Consider the following 19203-nt stretch of genomic DNA (forward strand, 5'->3'; position numbering starts at 1 on the left):
TGCAAGTTAAAACCATATATATAAACGATATCCAGAAACACTGCCACAAAACATGAGACCTTGAACTGCTGAGCAAATGAAATTGTATATCAGACAAGAATGGGACATTTCACTTTCAAAACTACAGCAACTGATCTTCTCAGTTCCCAGACATTTACAGTGTTGTTAAAAGTGATGCAACACAGTGGTGAACATGTCCTTGTCCCACTTTTTTTTTTAAATGTGTTGCTCACATCAAATTCAATATGATCAAATATTTTTCAGTAAACAATAAAATTTCTCAGTTTCAACATCTGACATGTTGTCTTTGTACTATTTTCAATTAAATATCAGGTTTTCATGATTTGCAAATGATCACATTCTGTTTTTATTTACATTTTACACAATATTCCAACTTTTTTGAAATTGGAGCTGTAAAAGCACCTGTCTCAGAAATTATATGTGGTATACTTAGAAAGTATGTCATACATCAAAAATAACATTAGCTGTGAAAAGACTACAAATAAATAGATTTAGCGAATACTGTATAACTAGACAGAGAACTAAGTCTAAAACCCAATAAAATGTTTTGGGGGTCTTTAAAATTGCATTGAATGTATTTTCAAGAAAGAAGAGAATGACTGAGCCTATTTACACCTGGCCATTTCATGCACTGTGTGTCTGGATTGTGTCCTGATTGGCCAGGCAGAAGTTTTATAGCTGTATTGCATGTTAATATGCAAATCAGCTCATTACATTTTGTACACCATGTAACAGTGTTGTTCTCTGTTTTTACTTTTTATGAATAAGACAGTTGCTTTATTTTTTTCCAATTTCTTTTTGCTCTTTTTTTTTTGCCATTGTCAGCGCATGTGCGCCACCTGTTCGGAGGGGTTTGGGTTGTCTAATGTGGCTAGAAGAGACAGACACAGTCAAGCTATATATACCATTTGGCTAAATTGTCTCAGACCTCAGGAAGTGGAATCATATCTGTTGCAAATACATTATGGGTGCATTTACTTTTATTTTGATAATATATATCTGCATATAATCCTGATATTCAAGGTGTTTGCACTGACGAAGTATAAACAGGGCCGTTTTGTTTTGCCTCAGTGTGATGAAGTAAGAGTATGTCAGCTTAAGAATAGAAAGGCTTTAAAAACACAGTAAATAACAAGACAGAGATCAATCTCATAAATCTGTATATGTGTAAAAATGTTACCCATATATTGAATATACATACAATGTATAAGGGATGCCAAGTAAATGGAATGCTTTGAAGTCAAACTTGCAATAAAACATATATATTTGTGTGTGTGTATATATATATATATATATATATATATATATATATATATATATATATATATATATATACACACACACACATACACTGCTTGTTTCCAATATTTATTACAATTAAAAAATTACATCTTTTATACACAATTTAGAAATTCACAAAATAAATAAATGTGTTGCCATAAACCGAATCTCAAATGTATATCTTATATATACTGTATATTCTGTCTTACATGGCATTTGATTTATATAAACCTTGATTGAGGAATAATGGAGAAATATTCTGCTTCTGAAGCAGATGACTAGGGAATTTGTCATTGTACTCTCTTGGTATTCAGTAAATATATAAATGCATCTAATTAAAATTTTTCTTATCACAGGGAATGCTCATTTCTATTGTAACACAACAAATCCTTAAAGAATCTTTGCAATATGATTTGAAAATAACCTGGTCTTAGCCATGTGGTTTTATATGTAAAGTCTACTACTCAACAACAAATTTTTTCATTGGCATATTTTTTGCACCTAATCTAAACTATAAAAAAATAAAAATAAGTTGAATAATTTTTGCCAATTACAGAAGACACTCTTTCAGTCTGGATATCAGTAAAACACAATCAAACACTTCACCCCTCTTCAGTGAAAATATTATTGAACCAAATATCTATTGCATTCTTTTTGTTCCATAGCAGCTGTCTGTCAACATTTCAATGTGCTGTTTGGCTCTGTTTTAGGGGGACTATAATGAAAATTACCAAGTCCAAGGAGATGAAACATAATTGAAGAAACTGGCACTTGGTAGAACAATCCCTGGTACAAAAAATGGCTGGCCTCTGATTACAAGATGGCATATTGAATTGAAGGTGATGCCACAGAGCCAGTTGAAAGAGCTTTATCAAACTATCCCTTAATATTCAAATTTAGTCACATTATCACAATGTTGTGAGTAAACAATGGTCCTCAGGTGCCTTTCACTGAATTATTTTAACACAGTTTGTGGTCCCCTGACATTGGTAAATTTTTTTAGGTCTCAGAGAGCTCTGTTTTCACCTGGATGAACTGGGAAGTGGCTATTTCCATAGCAACAGGCACTTGCGGACATTCTAGCAAATCTTTGGCTCTGGCAATTTCACTCTTCACCTCCAGCTCTTCCACTGGGGTTAGAGCTTCACTGGGGCTGCTTGCCAGCTCCACCCCTGCCTCTGAGTATCCGTTCGTAAGCTGGCACATGCCCTGGCTAGCAACACCAACAATTACCGTCCTATGGCCAAGCTCAGATGAACCTCCATCTGTCTCCTCCTTGCAGAATGGATTGCCATTGACCAGTGACTGCAGGAACTGTGGCTCCAGGATCTCCTCTTTTACCTGCAGGTTCTGAAGCTCTCCAGGCTTCAGCACAGTGGCAATGACAGTACCAGGCTGCTGCGCTACCACAGGCTGCCCATTGGCATTGAGTGTAACCACACGGGTCAGACCATTCAGAGAGTCACTATTGGCTAGTACAGAGGATAGGGGCACCGTTTGCAGTGTGACTGGTGCTCCTCCTTGTGATCCGGATGTAAGGACCATGGGAACAGTGGCAGCCATGTTCATGGCTCTGTAAAGACAGAGAAAGATAAAGTCAGCAGAAACTGAGTCATTAGAGACATAGAGATCATCATTTGAAATTTAGAGAAAAGTACCCAAAAATGTATTTTCCCCAACTTCTTCAATTAAATTAAATTTGTATAGTGCTTTAACAGACAGTGTCACAAAACAGATTTACAGAAATATGGGTGTAATTCCATATCCCTAGTGAGCAAACCAAAGGCAATAATGAGCAGAAGACAACACATGGAAGAAACCTTGCCATAAAAGTGATTCCACCCTCTTCTGGATGACCCTGGGTATCTCATCTCATCTCATTATCTCTAGCCGCTTTATCCTGTTCTACAGGGTCGCAGGCAAGCTGCAGCCTATCCCAGCTGACTACGGGCGAAAGGCGGGGTACACCCTAGACAAGTCGCCTGGTCATCACAGGGCTGACACTTAGGCCAAGTTTACATTAGACCGTATCTGTCTCGTTTTCTTCACGGATGCACTGTCCGTTTACATTAAAACGCCTGGAAACGCCGGGAAACGGGAATCCGCCAGGGTCCACGTATTCAATCCAGATCGTGTCTGGTCCAGTGCTGTGTAAACATTGAGAATACGCGGATACGCTGTGCTGAGCTCTAGCTGGCGTTGTCATTGGACAACGTCACTGTGACATCCACCTTCCTGATTCGCTGGCGTTGGTCATGTGACGCGACTGCTGAAAAACGGCGCGGACTTCCGTCTTGTATCACCTTTCATTAAAGAGTATAAAAGTATGAAAATACTGCAAATACTGATGCAAATACTGCCCATTGTGTAGTTATGATTGTCTTTAGGCTTGCCATCCTTCCACTTGCAAGTGGTAAGTGATATGCACTGGGATCACACACACAGCGGCTCAGTCCCGAATCACTGCTCGTGCGCTATACTCGCGTGCTCTGTGAGCTGCACAGGGCCGGAGTGCGCACCCTCCAGAGGGCACTCGCTGTTCAGGGCGGAGTGATTTGGAGCGTAGGATGCCTGCGGAGCCGAGCGTATCCGTGTATTGGTGTTGCTGTGTGCATGCGAATCGTGTATTGGTGTTGCTGTGTGCACGCTAATCGTTTTAAAAACGTTAATCTGATGATCCGCTGATACGGTCTAATGTAAACCCCACCATAGACACAGACAACCATTCACACTCACATTCACACCTACGGTCAATTTAGAGTCACCAGTTAACCTAACCTGCATGTCTTCGGACTGTGGGGGAAACCGGAGCACCCGGAGGAAACCCACGCGGACACGGGGAGAACATGCAAACTCCGCACAGAAAGGCCCTCGCCGGCCATGGGGCTCGAACCCGGACCTTCTTGCTGTGAGGCGACAGCGCTAACCACTACACCACCGTGCCGCCCGACCCTGGGTATTATTATTATTATTATTATTACAGTATTAGCCACATACAGAAAAGGCAAAGAGTATTTCACATGTTGAAAAGCATGAGCATATTGAATAGGAGTCTTGAGATGGGCAGGAAGTGACAGTTTTTTCAGGTAAGATTAACAGTTTAAGCAGGAATTGGAGTCTTATTGTATGGCCTGCCAGGAGCCACCATGTCTTCTCACTACATGACACATCACTCTCCTTACTATTTAACCCGTTTTATTCACAATTTAGCAGTTTTAGGTTTCTAGATCACAGCACTTGCCACATGCAGATGTTTACAGTATTAGGTGTATTTACTAAAGGTTGGCAAAAGATATAACATTTTCTCTTTCCAGTTAAGTCTCTCAGTTTAGCAATATTTTGCTTTTTTTAAAGTTCAGTACACAAATTAATAGAAACCCAGCTATTTTGTGCACATCTGCTTTACTCACCTCAGTGTGTGTGTAGGAGCAGGAACAGCAGCTCCCTGGTTTGGCTGCAGCACATGTACAGTCTGTAGTAGCTGGTCACTTTGTTTGCATTTGCCATTCTCGTAGAGCACACTGGCACCTGGCTCCTTCTTCACTGTCTTGTTTTGTGTGTGGCCTGACTCTTTGCCCTGGGCACGCAATGCTCCGCGGCTTGTGACACGATTGTGGCAGTTGGAGCGCTGGCCACCAAAACCAGGGCTGGAGCCTCCACACTGCCCATCATCTTCATCAATGATCACCAGGTCTGTGGGCATCTCCTTAAACTGGTACACAAGCCTCTGACCTTCAACTTTGGCCAAAATTCCCCTCTGGTAGTAATACCTAATGACAAAGAGTCACAAAAGAATGACAAAGGAGATAAAAGAGGTCAGGAAACACAGGACATTTTTTCACATTTGCTTTTAATTGGGTTGCTCCAGCAGTTACCTGAGAGCCCTTCCCATGGTCTCATAGTTCATATCAGGCTTGTTCTTGTGCTTTCCCCACAGCTTGGACACAGCCTTGGAGTCCACTAGCTTAAAGATACCCTTCTCTCTCTGTGTCCACTTGATGTACTTGGGACAGGTGTTTTTATCTTGCAGCAAAGCCAGCAAAAACTCCCACAGGTAAATTGTGTTACCTACACCAAGAGAAAGAGGAAAAGAAAAAAGGACAATTTGAACTTCTCTGCATTTCCATATTTCATGTCATACTCCTGAAATTGTATTTAACAAATGGAATCAGAAGTGCAATTATAGTATTTCTGCTCATAAGCTTAATAAATCAGTTGTATTCCAGCCCGCATTATTATTAATGTTCTGCAGCAGATGATTCTTGTTTGTCATGTGCTTTGACCAGAAGTGGTGAAAATTGCAACCCAGAGGAGTAGTGCAGGCTGCATAGTAAGAAGCCACGAGGGGCTAAATCAGGATGACATAGTCATACCTTCTAGCCTACTATGACTTCTATTTCACTCACATACATAGTACTTTATGAACCTCAACAGTGAAGCAGCTATCATTCAATTCCTCAAGAATGGATTGGTGACAACATCAGAGTAGCCTACAATGAAGCAAGACAGACTAACTTTAGCATATGCATGTCTGCTCTTTTGCAGCAGGACTTACCTTTTCCTTCTTTACTCTTTTTCTTCAGTGGGAAAGAGGGATTGGTGATGGGGGAACAAGGGCGTACCATCCTAGGTTTGCGCACTGCAAAAAAAGTGCAATAAAAATTATTCTTCTCTCTTTATTAATCTTAATATTATATGATAAATCTCTGTATTAATCTTAACTCTTAATCTCGCTCTAATTCTCACAATTCATACTGTTCATCATAACATGCAACTTTCATGAACCTGCCTCAAGCACAACGAATACTTCAGCAGTCACTTACTACACCAGACAAATGTAGCTAAATTTATTAAATATTAACCAAATGAAGGTGTTTACTTTGTTTTTGAAATGTCATACTTCTTATTTGAGTGTTCAATTGCAAAAATACAAGTGATAGGGTGGATGTACAACACCACCAAGTGGAAAGTATGTGTTACTGTAGTACCTTTATTTTTCCTAGGTGGTTTGGATGGACTCTTTTGAGGAATTTCATCCATAGATGATGTTTCTTCATCCAAAGAGACATCCATGCAGTCAGCAGAAAGTTGCTCTGGCCGCAAAGATATGTAGGTCAGGTCTGGTTCCAGCAGAGCTCCATATGTGTGAACTACACATTACCAAGTAAGATATAACAGACAGGCCAGTGTGTGAGCAAAAATCTAAATTAGGTATCCACAAATACAAAGCATGCTCTGCTATGTAATTATTATATATTGCAGAAGAATTAATATTATTAGCTTACTTACAAAAACAAACAGAATGTATGATGCTGAATCCTTAAATTTTCACAAAATAAAGAGCATTCTTTAGAAAAACAGGCTCTTGAAATATGTTACATGAATGGAATATTACTCATGAGAAAACAGTGTGCTTTGGTTTCAAGCAACTCTAAGAAATCCCTCAGAAAAAAAGGAAATAGACATGCCTAGACCAACAGAAAACATGTCATGTCATACTCATGCGTTTCTCATCCAGGATGTTGTTTGGAGACTCCATATTTAGCAAAGCCTCAGCTGCCTCAATGGTTTCTACATTATCTTCTCCTCCAGAGACTGGAGTCTCTACTAGATCCAGAGAAACAGGAGTTTACATTATAGTACGACCTGAATTTGATCATACATGATGATCCAAACCATCAAAACTAAGGCCACAATTATATACCTAAATAAATAAATAATTTTACCATTAGGTTTCATAAACCAAGAAAGACTAAAAGCAAATCTGTGTGTGTGTTCAATGGAATAATTTAATTGCTGGCTCAGTAGTGTTTTTCTTTGAAAATCACACACACACACACACACACACACACACACACACATACATACATACATACATACATACATATATATATAAACAAAGGGTCGTCTCGCACCAGATACTAACTTTGTTTCCTTTATTACGGCTTACTGCAGTTTATAGTATTTTTTTAATGTTGAAACATTTCATTTCATTATTTTAAACCATTTCTGGTCTACTATATGAACTATTTTTCAACATGACAAGATAGACTTCATATCTTCATGCCATTGTGTAATATTCTTTTTATTATATAGACACATCACAAAAAAAACAAGTCTTTCAAGTTAATCAAAAGAATTTTAATTTTGAAACAGTTCACCATTTTGACAATGTGCATCAAGTCAGTCGGAAAACATTGGAAGTGACGTCAATGGTGTGAAATGTCGGGAATTATTATATATACAGGACATTTTTTCCATGGAATAAAAACATGTATTCTATTCCCTTCGAGCAGGTTTCATTCATTTGGTTCGATAGCATGCAATATTGTTAGCATGTCACTTATCCTACATGTATTACGCCATTCTACCCAATGGAGAATGAGCGTTCAATATGGTTTAAGATATTGCATGTTGTCAAGACAACATGACATCACATGTCGGCGCTGATGCGAATATCCAATGAGAGAGTTTTCTGGTGCGCATGCGCGGAACCATTTCTTTGTTCACTGGGAAAGAAAAAGACTAGGCTAATCCAATGCTAGGATTAGCTATTAGAATTAAGCACGAAATAACTAAACTGAAAACTGAAACTAAAGACGCACTGAACACCTGAAAGACTACCAAAATTTCATAAGATATTCTTCATGCATATTTACAACTTGGAATAATGTTGGCTGGCTTTGAGTGGTATATCAGATATATTCCTTTCAGCTAGCATGACAGTGAACAAGTTGAAGACAAGTTGTAAATTACAAGAGAAAGACATACCAATGGGCATCGCAAACCTGGAAAAGAGAGTGTCTATGTATACTACTACTACTAATAATAATAATAATAATAATAATAATGGCTGGCTTTTTTGTGGAATATCAGATCTATTCCATTCAGCTAGCATGATATTGAACTCATCTTCGACTCATTCAGTATCATGCTAGCTGAATGGAATAGATCTGATATACCACTCAAAACCAGCCAATATTATTTAAATATGTCACTCAAATCCGTGATGTATTTCATATGAAAAATATAAGTTTTTCAACATGAGAAGGTAAACTTCATATCTTCAAGTCAGTGTGTGATTTTCTTTTTATTATACGGACACATTCACAAACAAAAAGTACCCAAATTTATCAAAACAATTCATTGATATCCTCACGAGTGACATATTGAAAAATGTCATATGATGTAGCTTGTATGAAAAATACGAGTGGCGTATTTCCCAGAAAAAAAACTCATGTCCATATAATAAATGAATTTTATCGATATTAATCAAATATACCATGCACTGAGAGGTTCCGGTTGAAATTATGGATTCTCTGAGGTGACTGGCAGAGTACTATTTTCTGAGGGGTACAGCCCTGAAGAAAATAGCACTATGCCAGTCACTGAAGAGAATCTATAACTACAGGTACCTCTCAGTGCATGATAATAATAAATTATGATTTATATCCCTCATCAAAAAATTCCAAACTAAAAGTGTCAACTACAAATAATTAGAAATAAATCTAAAAAAAAAATTAGAGGTTTAACTCACCATCTTTGTCCCTCCCTACTATGTAGGCATCAAAATATCCAAATTCAAAAAGACTATCTAAAGTTCCAAACTGTACAGTGGTGCTTGAAAGTTTGTGAACCCTTTAGAATTTTCTATATTTCTGCATAAATATGACTTAAAGCATCATCAAATTTTCACACAAGTCCTAAAAGTAGATAAAGAGAACTCAGTTAAACAAATGATATAAAATATTATACTTGGTCATTTATTTATTGAGGAAAATGATCCAATATTACATATCTGTGAGTGGCAAAAGTATGTGAACCTCTAGGATTAGCAGTTAATTTGAAGGTGAAATTAGAGTCAGGTGTTTTCAAGCAATAGGATGACAATCAGGTGTGAGTGGGCATCTTTGTTTTATTTAAAGAACAGGGATCTATCAAAGTCTGATCTTCAAAACACATTTGTGGAAGTGTATCATGGCACGAACAAAGGAGATTTCTGAGGACCTCAGAAAAAGCATTGTTGATGCTCATCAGGCTGGAAAGGTTACAAAACCATCTCTAAAGAGTTTGGACTCCACCAATCCACAGTCAGACACATTGTGTACAAATGGAGGAAATTCAAGACCATTGTTACCCTCCCCAGGAGTGGTCGACCAACAAAGATCACTCCAAGAGCAAGGCGTATAATAGTCAGCAAGGTCACAAAGGACCCCAGGGTAACTTCTAAGCAACTGAAGGCCTCTCTCACATTGGCTAATGTTAATGTTCATGAGTCCACCATCAGAAGAACACTGAACAACAATGGTGTGCATTGTAGGGTTGCAAGGAGAAAGCCACTGCTCTCCAAAAAGAACATTGCTGCTCGTCTGCAGCTTGCTAAAGATCACATGGACAAGCCAGAAGGCTACTGGAAAAATGTTTTGTGGACAGATGAGACCAAAATAGAACTTTTTGGTTTAAATGAGAAGTGTTATGTTTAGAGAAAGGAAAACACTGCATAAGAACCTTATCCCATCTGTGAAACATGATGGTGATAGTATCATGGTTTGGGCCTGTTCTGCTGCATCTGGGCCAGGACGGCTTGCCATCATTGATGGAACAATGAATTCTGAATTATACCAGCAAATTCTAAAGGAAAATGTCAGGACATCTGTCCATGAACTGAATCTCAAGAGAAGGTGGGTCATGCAGCAAGACAATGACCCTAAGCACACAAGTCATTCTACCAAAGAATGGTTAAAGAAGAATAAAGTTAATGTTTTTGAATGGCCAAGTCAAAGTCCTGATCTTAATCCAATCGAAATGTTGTGGAAGGACCTGAAGCGAGCAGTTCATGTGAGGAAACCCACCAACATCCCAGAGTTGAAGCTGTTATGTACGGAGGAATGGGCTAAAATTCCTCCAAGCCGGTGTGCAGGACCGATTAACAGTTACTGGAAACGTTTAGTTGCAGTTATTGCTGCGTAAGGGGGTCACACCAGATACTGAAAGCAAAGGTTCACATACTTTTGTCATTTACAGATATGTAATATTGGATCATTTCCCTCAATAAATAAATGACCAAGTATAATATGTTTTTTCTCATTTGTTTAACTGGGTTCTCTTTATCCACTTATAGGACTTGTGTGAAAATCTGATGTTTTAGGTGATATTTATGCAGGAATATAGAAAATTCTAAAGGGTTCAAAACTTTCAAGCACCACTGTGCATGAGCAAAAAAAATACATACTTTGCTTTTTTGTATTCTCACTATTAGTTGATTCAGTAAAATCCTCCAAATCCTCATCAGCAATGAGATTGAATCTCGGCATAAACTCACTCGAGGCAGCCATTTTTGTTGTGTACATCAGAGCAACCTTCAACCTGCGTATGTAAAATGCACCATGCTATTGCCTGCCTCGCTCGGCATGATACGTTGATCTACACATACAGGAATGCTCATGGTGACACAGCTGTGACTTGAGTTGGCTGTATCGCTTGAAATTGGTGATGTCAGTTCATGGTATATGCAGGATATGCTATGACTGACTCATGCCATATCCTTTTTTTTTAATTTTTTGACGTCACAAGATACATTGCTTCATCAATGGTGGAAGTACTTTTTGATGTGTGTGTGTGTGTGTGTCTCATCTCATCATCTCTAGCCGCTTTATCCTTCTACAGGATCGCAGGCAAGCTGGAGCCTATCCCAGCTGACTATGGGCGAAAGGCGGGGTACACCCTGGACAAGTCGCCAGGTCATCACAGGGCTGACACACAGACACCCATTCACACTCACATTCACACCTACAGTCAATTTAGAGTCACCAGTTAACCTAACCTGCATGTCTTTGGACTGTGGGGGAAACCGGAGCACCCGGAGGAAACCCACGCGGACACGGGGAGAACATGCAAACTCCACACAGAAAGGCCCTCGCCGGCCCCGGGGCTCGAACCCAGGACCTTCTTGCTGTGAGGCGACAGCGCTAACCACTACACCACCATGCCGCCCTGTGTGTGTGTGTGTGTGTGTGTGTGTATATATATATATATATGTGTGTGTGTACAGTTATGTAGTTAATTCTATCCCAACACTCATCATATGACTTATCAAATGATTTATGGCAGACTCACCAGACAGCCCGACATCTCCCACCATAATGTTCTCCTCCACTGCGTCCTGCATGGTGTCCACTATGATGCCATTGGTGACCTCATCAGCCTCCAGCCCTGAATACACCTGCATGAGGTCAGCAGCAGGCACCTGCTCCACAATCACCGCTGGAAACACAGATGGGTCATCCAGCTGCCAAACACACACCAAAGCAATGCTATAAGCACTTTAATCTATGATAACCAAGTAAACAAACAAACAAACAAACAAACAAACATATATATGTGTGTGTGTTTATATATATATATATATATATATATATATATATATATATATATATATATATATATATAAACACACACCATTCAGCCATAGAATTAAAAACACAGAGGTAAAGTGAATTACATTGATTACGTGGTTACAATGGCATCTGTCAAGAGGTGGTATATATTACACAGCAGGAACATGTCAGTGTTGATGTGTTGGAAGCAGGAAAAATGGGCAAGTGTAAGGATCTGAGAGACTTTGACAAGGGCCAAATTGTGATGGCTAGATGACTGGGTCTGAGCATCTCCAAAATGATACATCTTGTGGGGTGTTCCCGGGATGCAGTGGTTAGGACCTACCAAAAGTGGTCCAAGGAAGAACAGCCGGTGAAACAGCAACAGGGCTATGGGTGACCAAGGCTCACTGATTTGCATGGGGCATGAAGGACCCATATGGTCCAATCCCACAGAAGAGCTACTGTAGCACAAACTACTGAAAAAGTTAATGCCGACACCTTTCTATTTTAGCCAGAATTAACTTTTTCAGCAGTTTGTGCTACAGTAGCTCCTGTGTGGGATTGGACCATATGGGTTAACCTTCGTGCCCCATGCGAATCGATGAACCTTGGTTACATGAGCACCAGAACTGGACCACAGAGTCCAGGTTTTATATATATATATTTATATATATATATATATATATATATATATATATATATATATATATACACACACATACACACACATATATATACGTATATATACACACACATATATATATATATATACACACACACACACACACACACACACACACACACATCATATATATATATATATATACACACCATGTGGACAGCTGGGTGCATGTGCATATATACATACAACCCCAATTCCAAAAAAGTTGGGACGCTGTGTAAACTGTAGATAAAGTCAGAATGTGATAATTTCCAAAACATGGAAATCCTATTTTTCATTGAACATAGTACAAAGACAACATTTCACATGTTGAAACTGAGAAATTTCATTGGTTTTTGAAATATATATGCTCATTTTGAATTTGATGTCAGCAACACATTTTAAAAAAGTTGGGACAGGGGCATACTTACCACTGTGTTGCATCACATTTACTTTTAACAACACCCGGTAAATGTTTGGGAACTGAGGAGACCAACTGCTGTAGATTTGAAAGAGAAATGTTGTCCCATTCTTGCCTGATGTACAATTTCAGTTGCTCAACAGTTCAGGGTCTCTTTTGTCTTTATTTTGCACTTCATAATACACCAAATGTTTTAAATGGGAGACAGGTCTGGACTGCAGGCAGGCCAGTTTAGCACCCGGACGCTTTTACTATGGAGCCATGCAGTTTTAATATGTGCAGAAAGCGGTTTGGCATTGTCTTGCTGAAAGAAGGAAGGCCTTCCTGAAAAAGATTTTGTCTGGATGGCAGCATATTGCTCTGAAACGTGTATACAGTGGTGCTTGAAAGTTTGTGAACCCTTTAGAATTTTCTATATTTCTGCATAAATATGACCTAAAACATCATCAGATTTTCACACAAGTCCTAAAAGTAGATAAAGAGAACCCTGTTAAACAAATGAGACAAAAATATTATACTTGGTCATTTATTTATTGAGGAAAATGATCCAATATTACATATCTGTGAGTGGCAAAAGTATGTGAACCTTTGCTTTCAGTATCTGGTGTGACCCCCTTGTGCAGCAATAACTGCAACTAAATGTTTCTGGTAACTGTTGATCAGTCCTGTACACTGGCTTGGAGGAATTTTAGCCCATTCCTCTGTACAGAACAGCTTCAACTCTGGGATGTTGGCGGGTTTCCTCACACTTCAGGTCCTTCCACAACATTTTGATTCGATTAAGGTCAGGACTTTGACTTGGCCATTCCAAAACATTAACTTTATTCTTCTTTAACCATTCTTTGGTAGAACGACTTGTGTGCTTAGGTTCATTATCTTGCTACATGACCCACCTTCTCTTGAGATTCAGTTCATGGACAGATGTCCTGACATTTTCATTTAGAATTCGCTGGTATAATTCAGAATTCATGGTTCCATCAATGATGGCAAGCCATCCTGGCCCAGATGCAGCAAAACAGGCCCAAACAATGATACTACCACCACCATGTTTCACAGATGGGATAAGGTTCTTATCCTGGAATGCAGTGTTTTCCTTTCTCCAAACATAACACTTCTCATTTAAACCAAAAAATTCTATTTTGGTCTCATCCATCCACAAAATATTTTTCCAATAGCCTTCTGGCTTGTCCACGTGATCTTTAGCAAACTGCAGATGAGCAGCAATGTTCTTTTTGGAAAGCAGTGGCTTTCTCCTTGCAACCCTGCCATGCACACCATTGTTGTTCAGTGTTCTCCTGATGGTGGACTCATGAACATTAACATTAGCCAATGTGAGAGAGGCCTTCAGTTGCTTAGAAGTTACCCTGGGGTCCTTTGTGACCTTGCCGACTATTACACGCCTTGCTCTTGGAGTGATCTTTGTTGGTCGACCACTCCTGGGGAGGGTAACAATGGTCTTGAATTTCCTCCATTTGTACACAATCTGTCTGACTGTGGATTGGTGGAGTCCAAACTCTTTAGAGATGGTTTTGTAACCTTTTCCAGCCTGATGAGCTTCAACAACGCTTTTTCTGAGGTCCTCAGAAATCTCCTTTGTTTGTGCCATGATACACTTCCACAAACATGTGTTGTGAAGATCAGACTTTGATAAATCCCTGTTCTTTAAATAAAACAGGGTGCCCACTCACACCTGATTGTCATCCCATTGATTGACAACATCTGACTCTCATTTCACCTTCTAATTTTAACTGCTAATCCTAGAGGTTCACATACTTTTGCCACTCACAAATATGTAATATTGGATTATTTTCCTCAATAAATAAATGACCAAGTATAATATTTTTGTCTCATTTGTTTCACTGGGTTCTCTTTATCTACTTTTAGGACTTGTGTGAAAATCTGATGATGTTTTAGGTCATATTTATGCAGAAATATAGAAAATTCTAAAGGGTTCACAAACTTTCAAGCACCACTGTATATCGTTCAGCATTAATGATGCCTTCCCAGATGTACAAGCTACCCATGTCATGTGCACTAATGCACCCTCATACCATCACAGATGCTGGCTTTTGAACTGTGCACTGATAACAAGCTGGATGGTCCCTCTCCTCTTTAGCCTGGAAGATGTGGTGTCCATGAATTCTAAAAAGAATTTCTACTTTTGATTCGTCAGACCTCGGGACAATTTTCCACTTCGCCTCAGTCCATCGTAAAAGAGCTCGGGCCCAGAGAAGGCGCCAGTGTTTCTGGATATTTTTTATATCTGATCTGGTTTTAACTGGACGCAGTAATGAACTGTTTTCACAGACAATGGTTTTCTGTAGTGTTCCTGAGCCCATACAGTGATTTCCACTACAGACACGTGTCTGCTTTTAATGCAGTGTTGCCTGAGGGCCTGAAGATCACAGGCATCCAATGTCAGTTTTCAGTCTTGTCTCTTGCATACAGAGATTTCTCCAGATTCTCTGACTCCTTTAATGATATTATGGACCATAGATGATGTGAGCCCCAAATTCTTTGCAATTTTACATTGAGGAACGTTATTCTTAAATTGTTGCACTGTTTGCCCATGCAGTCCTTCACAGAGTGGTGAACCCCTCCCCGTCTTTACTTCTGAGAGACTCCGCCTCTCTGGGATGCTCTATTTATACCCAATCATGTTATTGACCTGTTGCCAATTAACCAAATTAGTTTTTTTTTTTAGCATTACACAACTTTTTCAGTCATCTGTTGCCCTGTCCCAGCTTTTCTGAAACATGTTGCTGACATCAAATTCAAAATGAGCATGTATTTTTCAAAACCAATAAAATTTCTCAGTTTCAACATTTGATATGTTGTTCTTGTACTATTTTCAATGAAATATAGGGTTTTCGTGATTTTACAAATCTTCACATTCTGTTTTTATGTACAACACAGCGTCCCAACTTTTTTGGAATTGGGGTTTTGTGTGTGTGTGTGTGTGTGTGTGTGTGTGTATATATATATATATATATATATATATACACACACACACCATGTGGACAGCTGGGTGCATGTGCATCATTTACTTGGGGAAGAGGTGGTACCAGGATGCCAGAGGTGGACAGTAACAAAGTACATTTACTTGAGTACTGTACTTAAGTACACTTTTTTGAGTATCTGTACTTTACTTGAGTATTTTTTTTTTGGAAGCATATGACTTTAACTTCACTACATTTGAAAGACAAATATCGTACTTTTTACTCCACTACATTTCTGTCAAGGTCCTTGTTACTCATTACTATGAAATGGCTTTGAAGGTGGATGTTTTTTTTTCTTTTCCTTTCTAAAGTGTGATTGGGTTTTTTCGCAGGTGACACTGAGACAGTTTGTCAATAATCACTCGGGTCACGTCACGTCCACAGACTGTATAAAATCAAGATCAATGATTTCTCTGCAACCTTATTTAAACACGATTAGTTAATGGCAGAATGGAAGGAGGCGATTCTTCTGGGGAATGCACATACTCATGGCTATAGCTAGAACCCATGTTTCAGTTTTCTGAAAGGATTAAAGATCTGTTTTGTTTTAAATGTTTGCCTTGTTTGCCTAAAATGAACCACATCACAGCCTACAAAAACTCGACATCTGACCTGCGGAAGCATATTGTGGTATGTAAACGTTTATTCCAAGAGAAAGCTTGCAAGTTGTCTGTGCTTTTAGAGCTAGCGATAATGTTGCAATAGCTATGCAGTCTGGTTAGTCACATGACTTTCTTTGGATTTGCCCGCCAAATTGCCATTGCCTTGTCCACGGCTAACATTAACACATCGCTAGTTAACTTGGACACTGTTAGTTAGCATGTAAAAACAGAGTTATGCTAACATGAGTAACTTTAACTTATCTGAAGTCCTTTCAGAAATATGTTTTAGAACTTTGTTTAACTAGCATCTTGCCAAATAAACAGAATGTAGAAATTGTTCTTTTCCAGTAGCGTTAGCTACCTGATATGATTTTGAGTTTGAAAAGAGTTTGCTAGCATGTCAGGTGGAGCTTCATTGACTAGCTAGCTTAACATTAACCCATCATGACAGCACAGCATGCGTTCATTTTGTGAATCCAGTAGGTTGCTTCAGAGGCATTAGGTTTTGTAAGCATTGTGGCAATAATACAACAATGCATTGACAGAAAATGTACTTTTAATACTTAAGTATTTTTAAAAGCAAGTACTTCAGTACTTTAACTTAAGTAAAAATTTGACTGTACAACTTTCACTTGTATCAGAGTAACATTTGACCAGCGGGATCTGTACTTTGACTGAAGTAATAAAGTTGAGTACTTTGTCCACCTCTGCAGGATGCATCTATGGAAAGATGGAAAGAGGGCAAGCCAGCAGTGGCAGTGTGATGCTCTGGACAGTGTTTTCCTGGGAAAGACCGGGCCAGGGCATTCATGTGGATGTTACTTTGACATATACCACCTATCTAAACACTGTTGCAGACCATGGAAACCCCTTCATGGCAATGGTTTTCCCTAATGGCAGTGGTCTCTTTCAATAAGAAAATGCCCTGCCACACTGCAAAAATTGTTCTGTAACATGACAGAGTTCAAGGTTTTGACTCAGTCTGACCAAGCATCTATGAGATGTGCTGGACAAAAAAAGTCCAATCCATGGATGCCACAGCTCACAACTTGGAGGACTTAAAGGATCTGCTGCTAACATCTTGGTGCCAAATACCACAACACACCTTTAGAGGTCTTGTGGAGTCCATGTCATGACAGGTCAGAGTTGTTTTGGTGGCACAAGTAGGACCTACAGAATATTAGGCAGTTGGTTTTAATGTTATGGCTGATCAGTAGCTGGATGGATGGATGGGGAGAAATGTAGGGACAAAGAGCTCATCTGCATTCACAGAACCTTTGGAACCCCAGGAAATGTGATGTTTTCATCGACAACCATTTCAAATATCTAATGATTTCACTTTGTACTGCCTCAAAAGCACTTGGAATAGTTGGACATTTGTCAGAAACATTCTGTTTCTGCAGAAACTAGAATGTACTTTTGAGTATGAATGTGACTGAACATCAGAATTCTAAGTTATAATGCAGGTTCACAGAAAATTCAGCTGATAGTGCATTTGCAATAGAAACAACGAGTCAGTCTAACACACTGTTTATATTCTACTCCTGGTGTACAGTACAATACGATATCATTCAGAAGGCAGATGCAACCTTGTTTGATATCAATAAGAATGGAATGATGAGAATGTCCATTCCATTGCAGCATTCCTGTGTGAGTGGGGCACAACAACCCACTACAGGGGAGAAACACAAAATATTTTGTGTTAGATGACATAAGTAATTACAAGACATGCTCTGTCACCTTTTTCTCAACAGACAATGCCGGACATAAAATCGTAAAAAGGTCTTTGTAACACCGCTTTGACATGAGGGAGACAGAGGAACAGGAAGCACACTTTAGAACAGGTGAGTTCTCTTTATTTTTACACTTTTCAGTGACGGGTAATCAACACACACACACACACACACACACACGACGGGGTGTCACAGCTCTCTCTCTCATTCCTAGCTGTCTGAAAGACACACAGAGACACAGGTTAATAGACAGCCAGTAATTAGACACAGGTGCACTTCATCACATGGTACCTGCTAGTTCAACCTGCCTCCTCGCAGTTTGTAGCCAATGCTTGATCACACCCCCGCTGCCACAGTCTTTTACTCTGTCTTTCACTTATTTTCTCTGTATTTCCTATCCTTTTTTAATTATAGAGTAGACCAGGTCAAGTGGGACAAATCAGGCTTCATTCAGCTGCAATTTCCCTCTGTTTCAGCCAGCAGCATTTTGTATGTGTGTGTCCCCTGTCCATTCACTGAAGCTCTTACAGTAATCAAACTGCAATGGAAATTGAGGCAATGACTTTATATTAGCTCTTTGAAAGGCAAAAAAACTAAAGACAAATGACAGCAACACAATACGAATGACAAAAGCACATTGATTTGATGATTATTGATATCTGATGGCTGCGATGACCTGGTGACTTGTCCAGGGTGTACCCTGCCTCTCGCCCATAGTCAGCTGGGATAGGCTCCAGCTTGCTTGCGACCCTGCACAGGATAAGCGGCTACAGATAATGGATGGATGATGTCTGATGGAGTTGATATAATGAAAGCTGAGCATAAAAGAATAATTTAAAATACAGTTAGACCTAACAAAGCATCTACATTACAGTGGTGCTTGAAAGTTTGTGAACCCTTTAGAATTTTGTATATTTCTGCATAAATATGACCTAAAACATCATCAGATTTTCACACAAGTCCTATAAGTAGATAAAAAGAACCCAGTTAAACAAATGAGACAAAAATATTACACTTGGTCATTTATTTATTCAGGAAAATGATCCAATATTACATATCTGTGAGTGGCAAAAGTATGTGAGCCTTTGCTTTCAGTATCTGGTGTG

The 19203-nt window shown here is 39.2% G+C and overlaps 1 protein-coding gene across 5 annotated transcripts in view; it reads right to left on the bottom strand.

Moving 5' to 3' along the window:
- Positions 1-1362: 1362 nt before the first annotated feature.
- elf1 (E74-like ETS transcription factor 1) overlaps positions 1363-19203 on the bottom strand; it is a 120273-nt gene continuing 102432 nt past the window's right edge. For 3 of the 5 annotated variants that reach the window (XM_060927629.1, XM_060927630.1, XM_060927628.1), the window contains exons 3-9: positions 11419-11590; positions 6802-6909; positions 6291-6452; positions 5858-5941; positions 5178-5370; positions 4713-5072; positions 1363-2875 (exon numbers count right to left, since the gene is read on the bottom strand). In XM_060927629.1, the coding sequence (XP_060783612.1) occupies positions 2302-2875; positions 4713-5072; positions 5178-5370; positions 5858-5941; positions 6291-6452; positions 6802-6909; positions 11419-11590 (1653 nt within the window). In that variant the 3' untranslated portion in view covers positions 1363-2301. The remainder of the gene's footprint in view (positions 2876-4712; positions 5073-5177; positions 5371-5857; positions 5942-6290; positions 6453-6801; positions 6910-11418; positions 11591-19203) is intronic. The other 2 variants (XM_060927631.1, XM_060927632.1) reach the window with 2 other exon arrangements.

This window comes from Neoarius graeffei, chromosome 8 (assembly GCF_027579695.1).
Source record: "Neoarius graeffei isolate fNeoGra1 chromosome 8, fNeoGra1.pri, whole genome shotgun sequence".
Taxonomy (NCBI): Eukaryota; Metazoa; Chordata; class Actinopteri; order Siluriformes; family Ariidae; genus Neoarius; species Neoarius graeffei.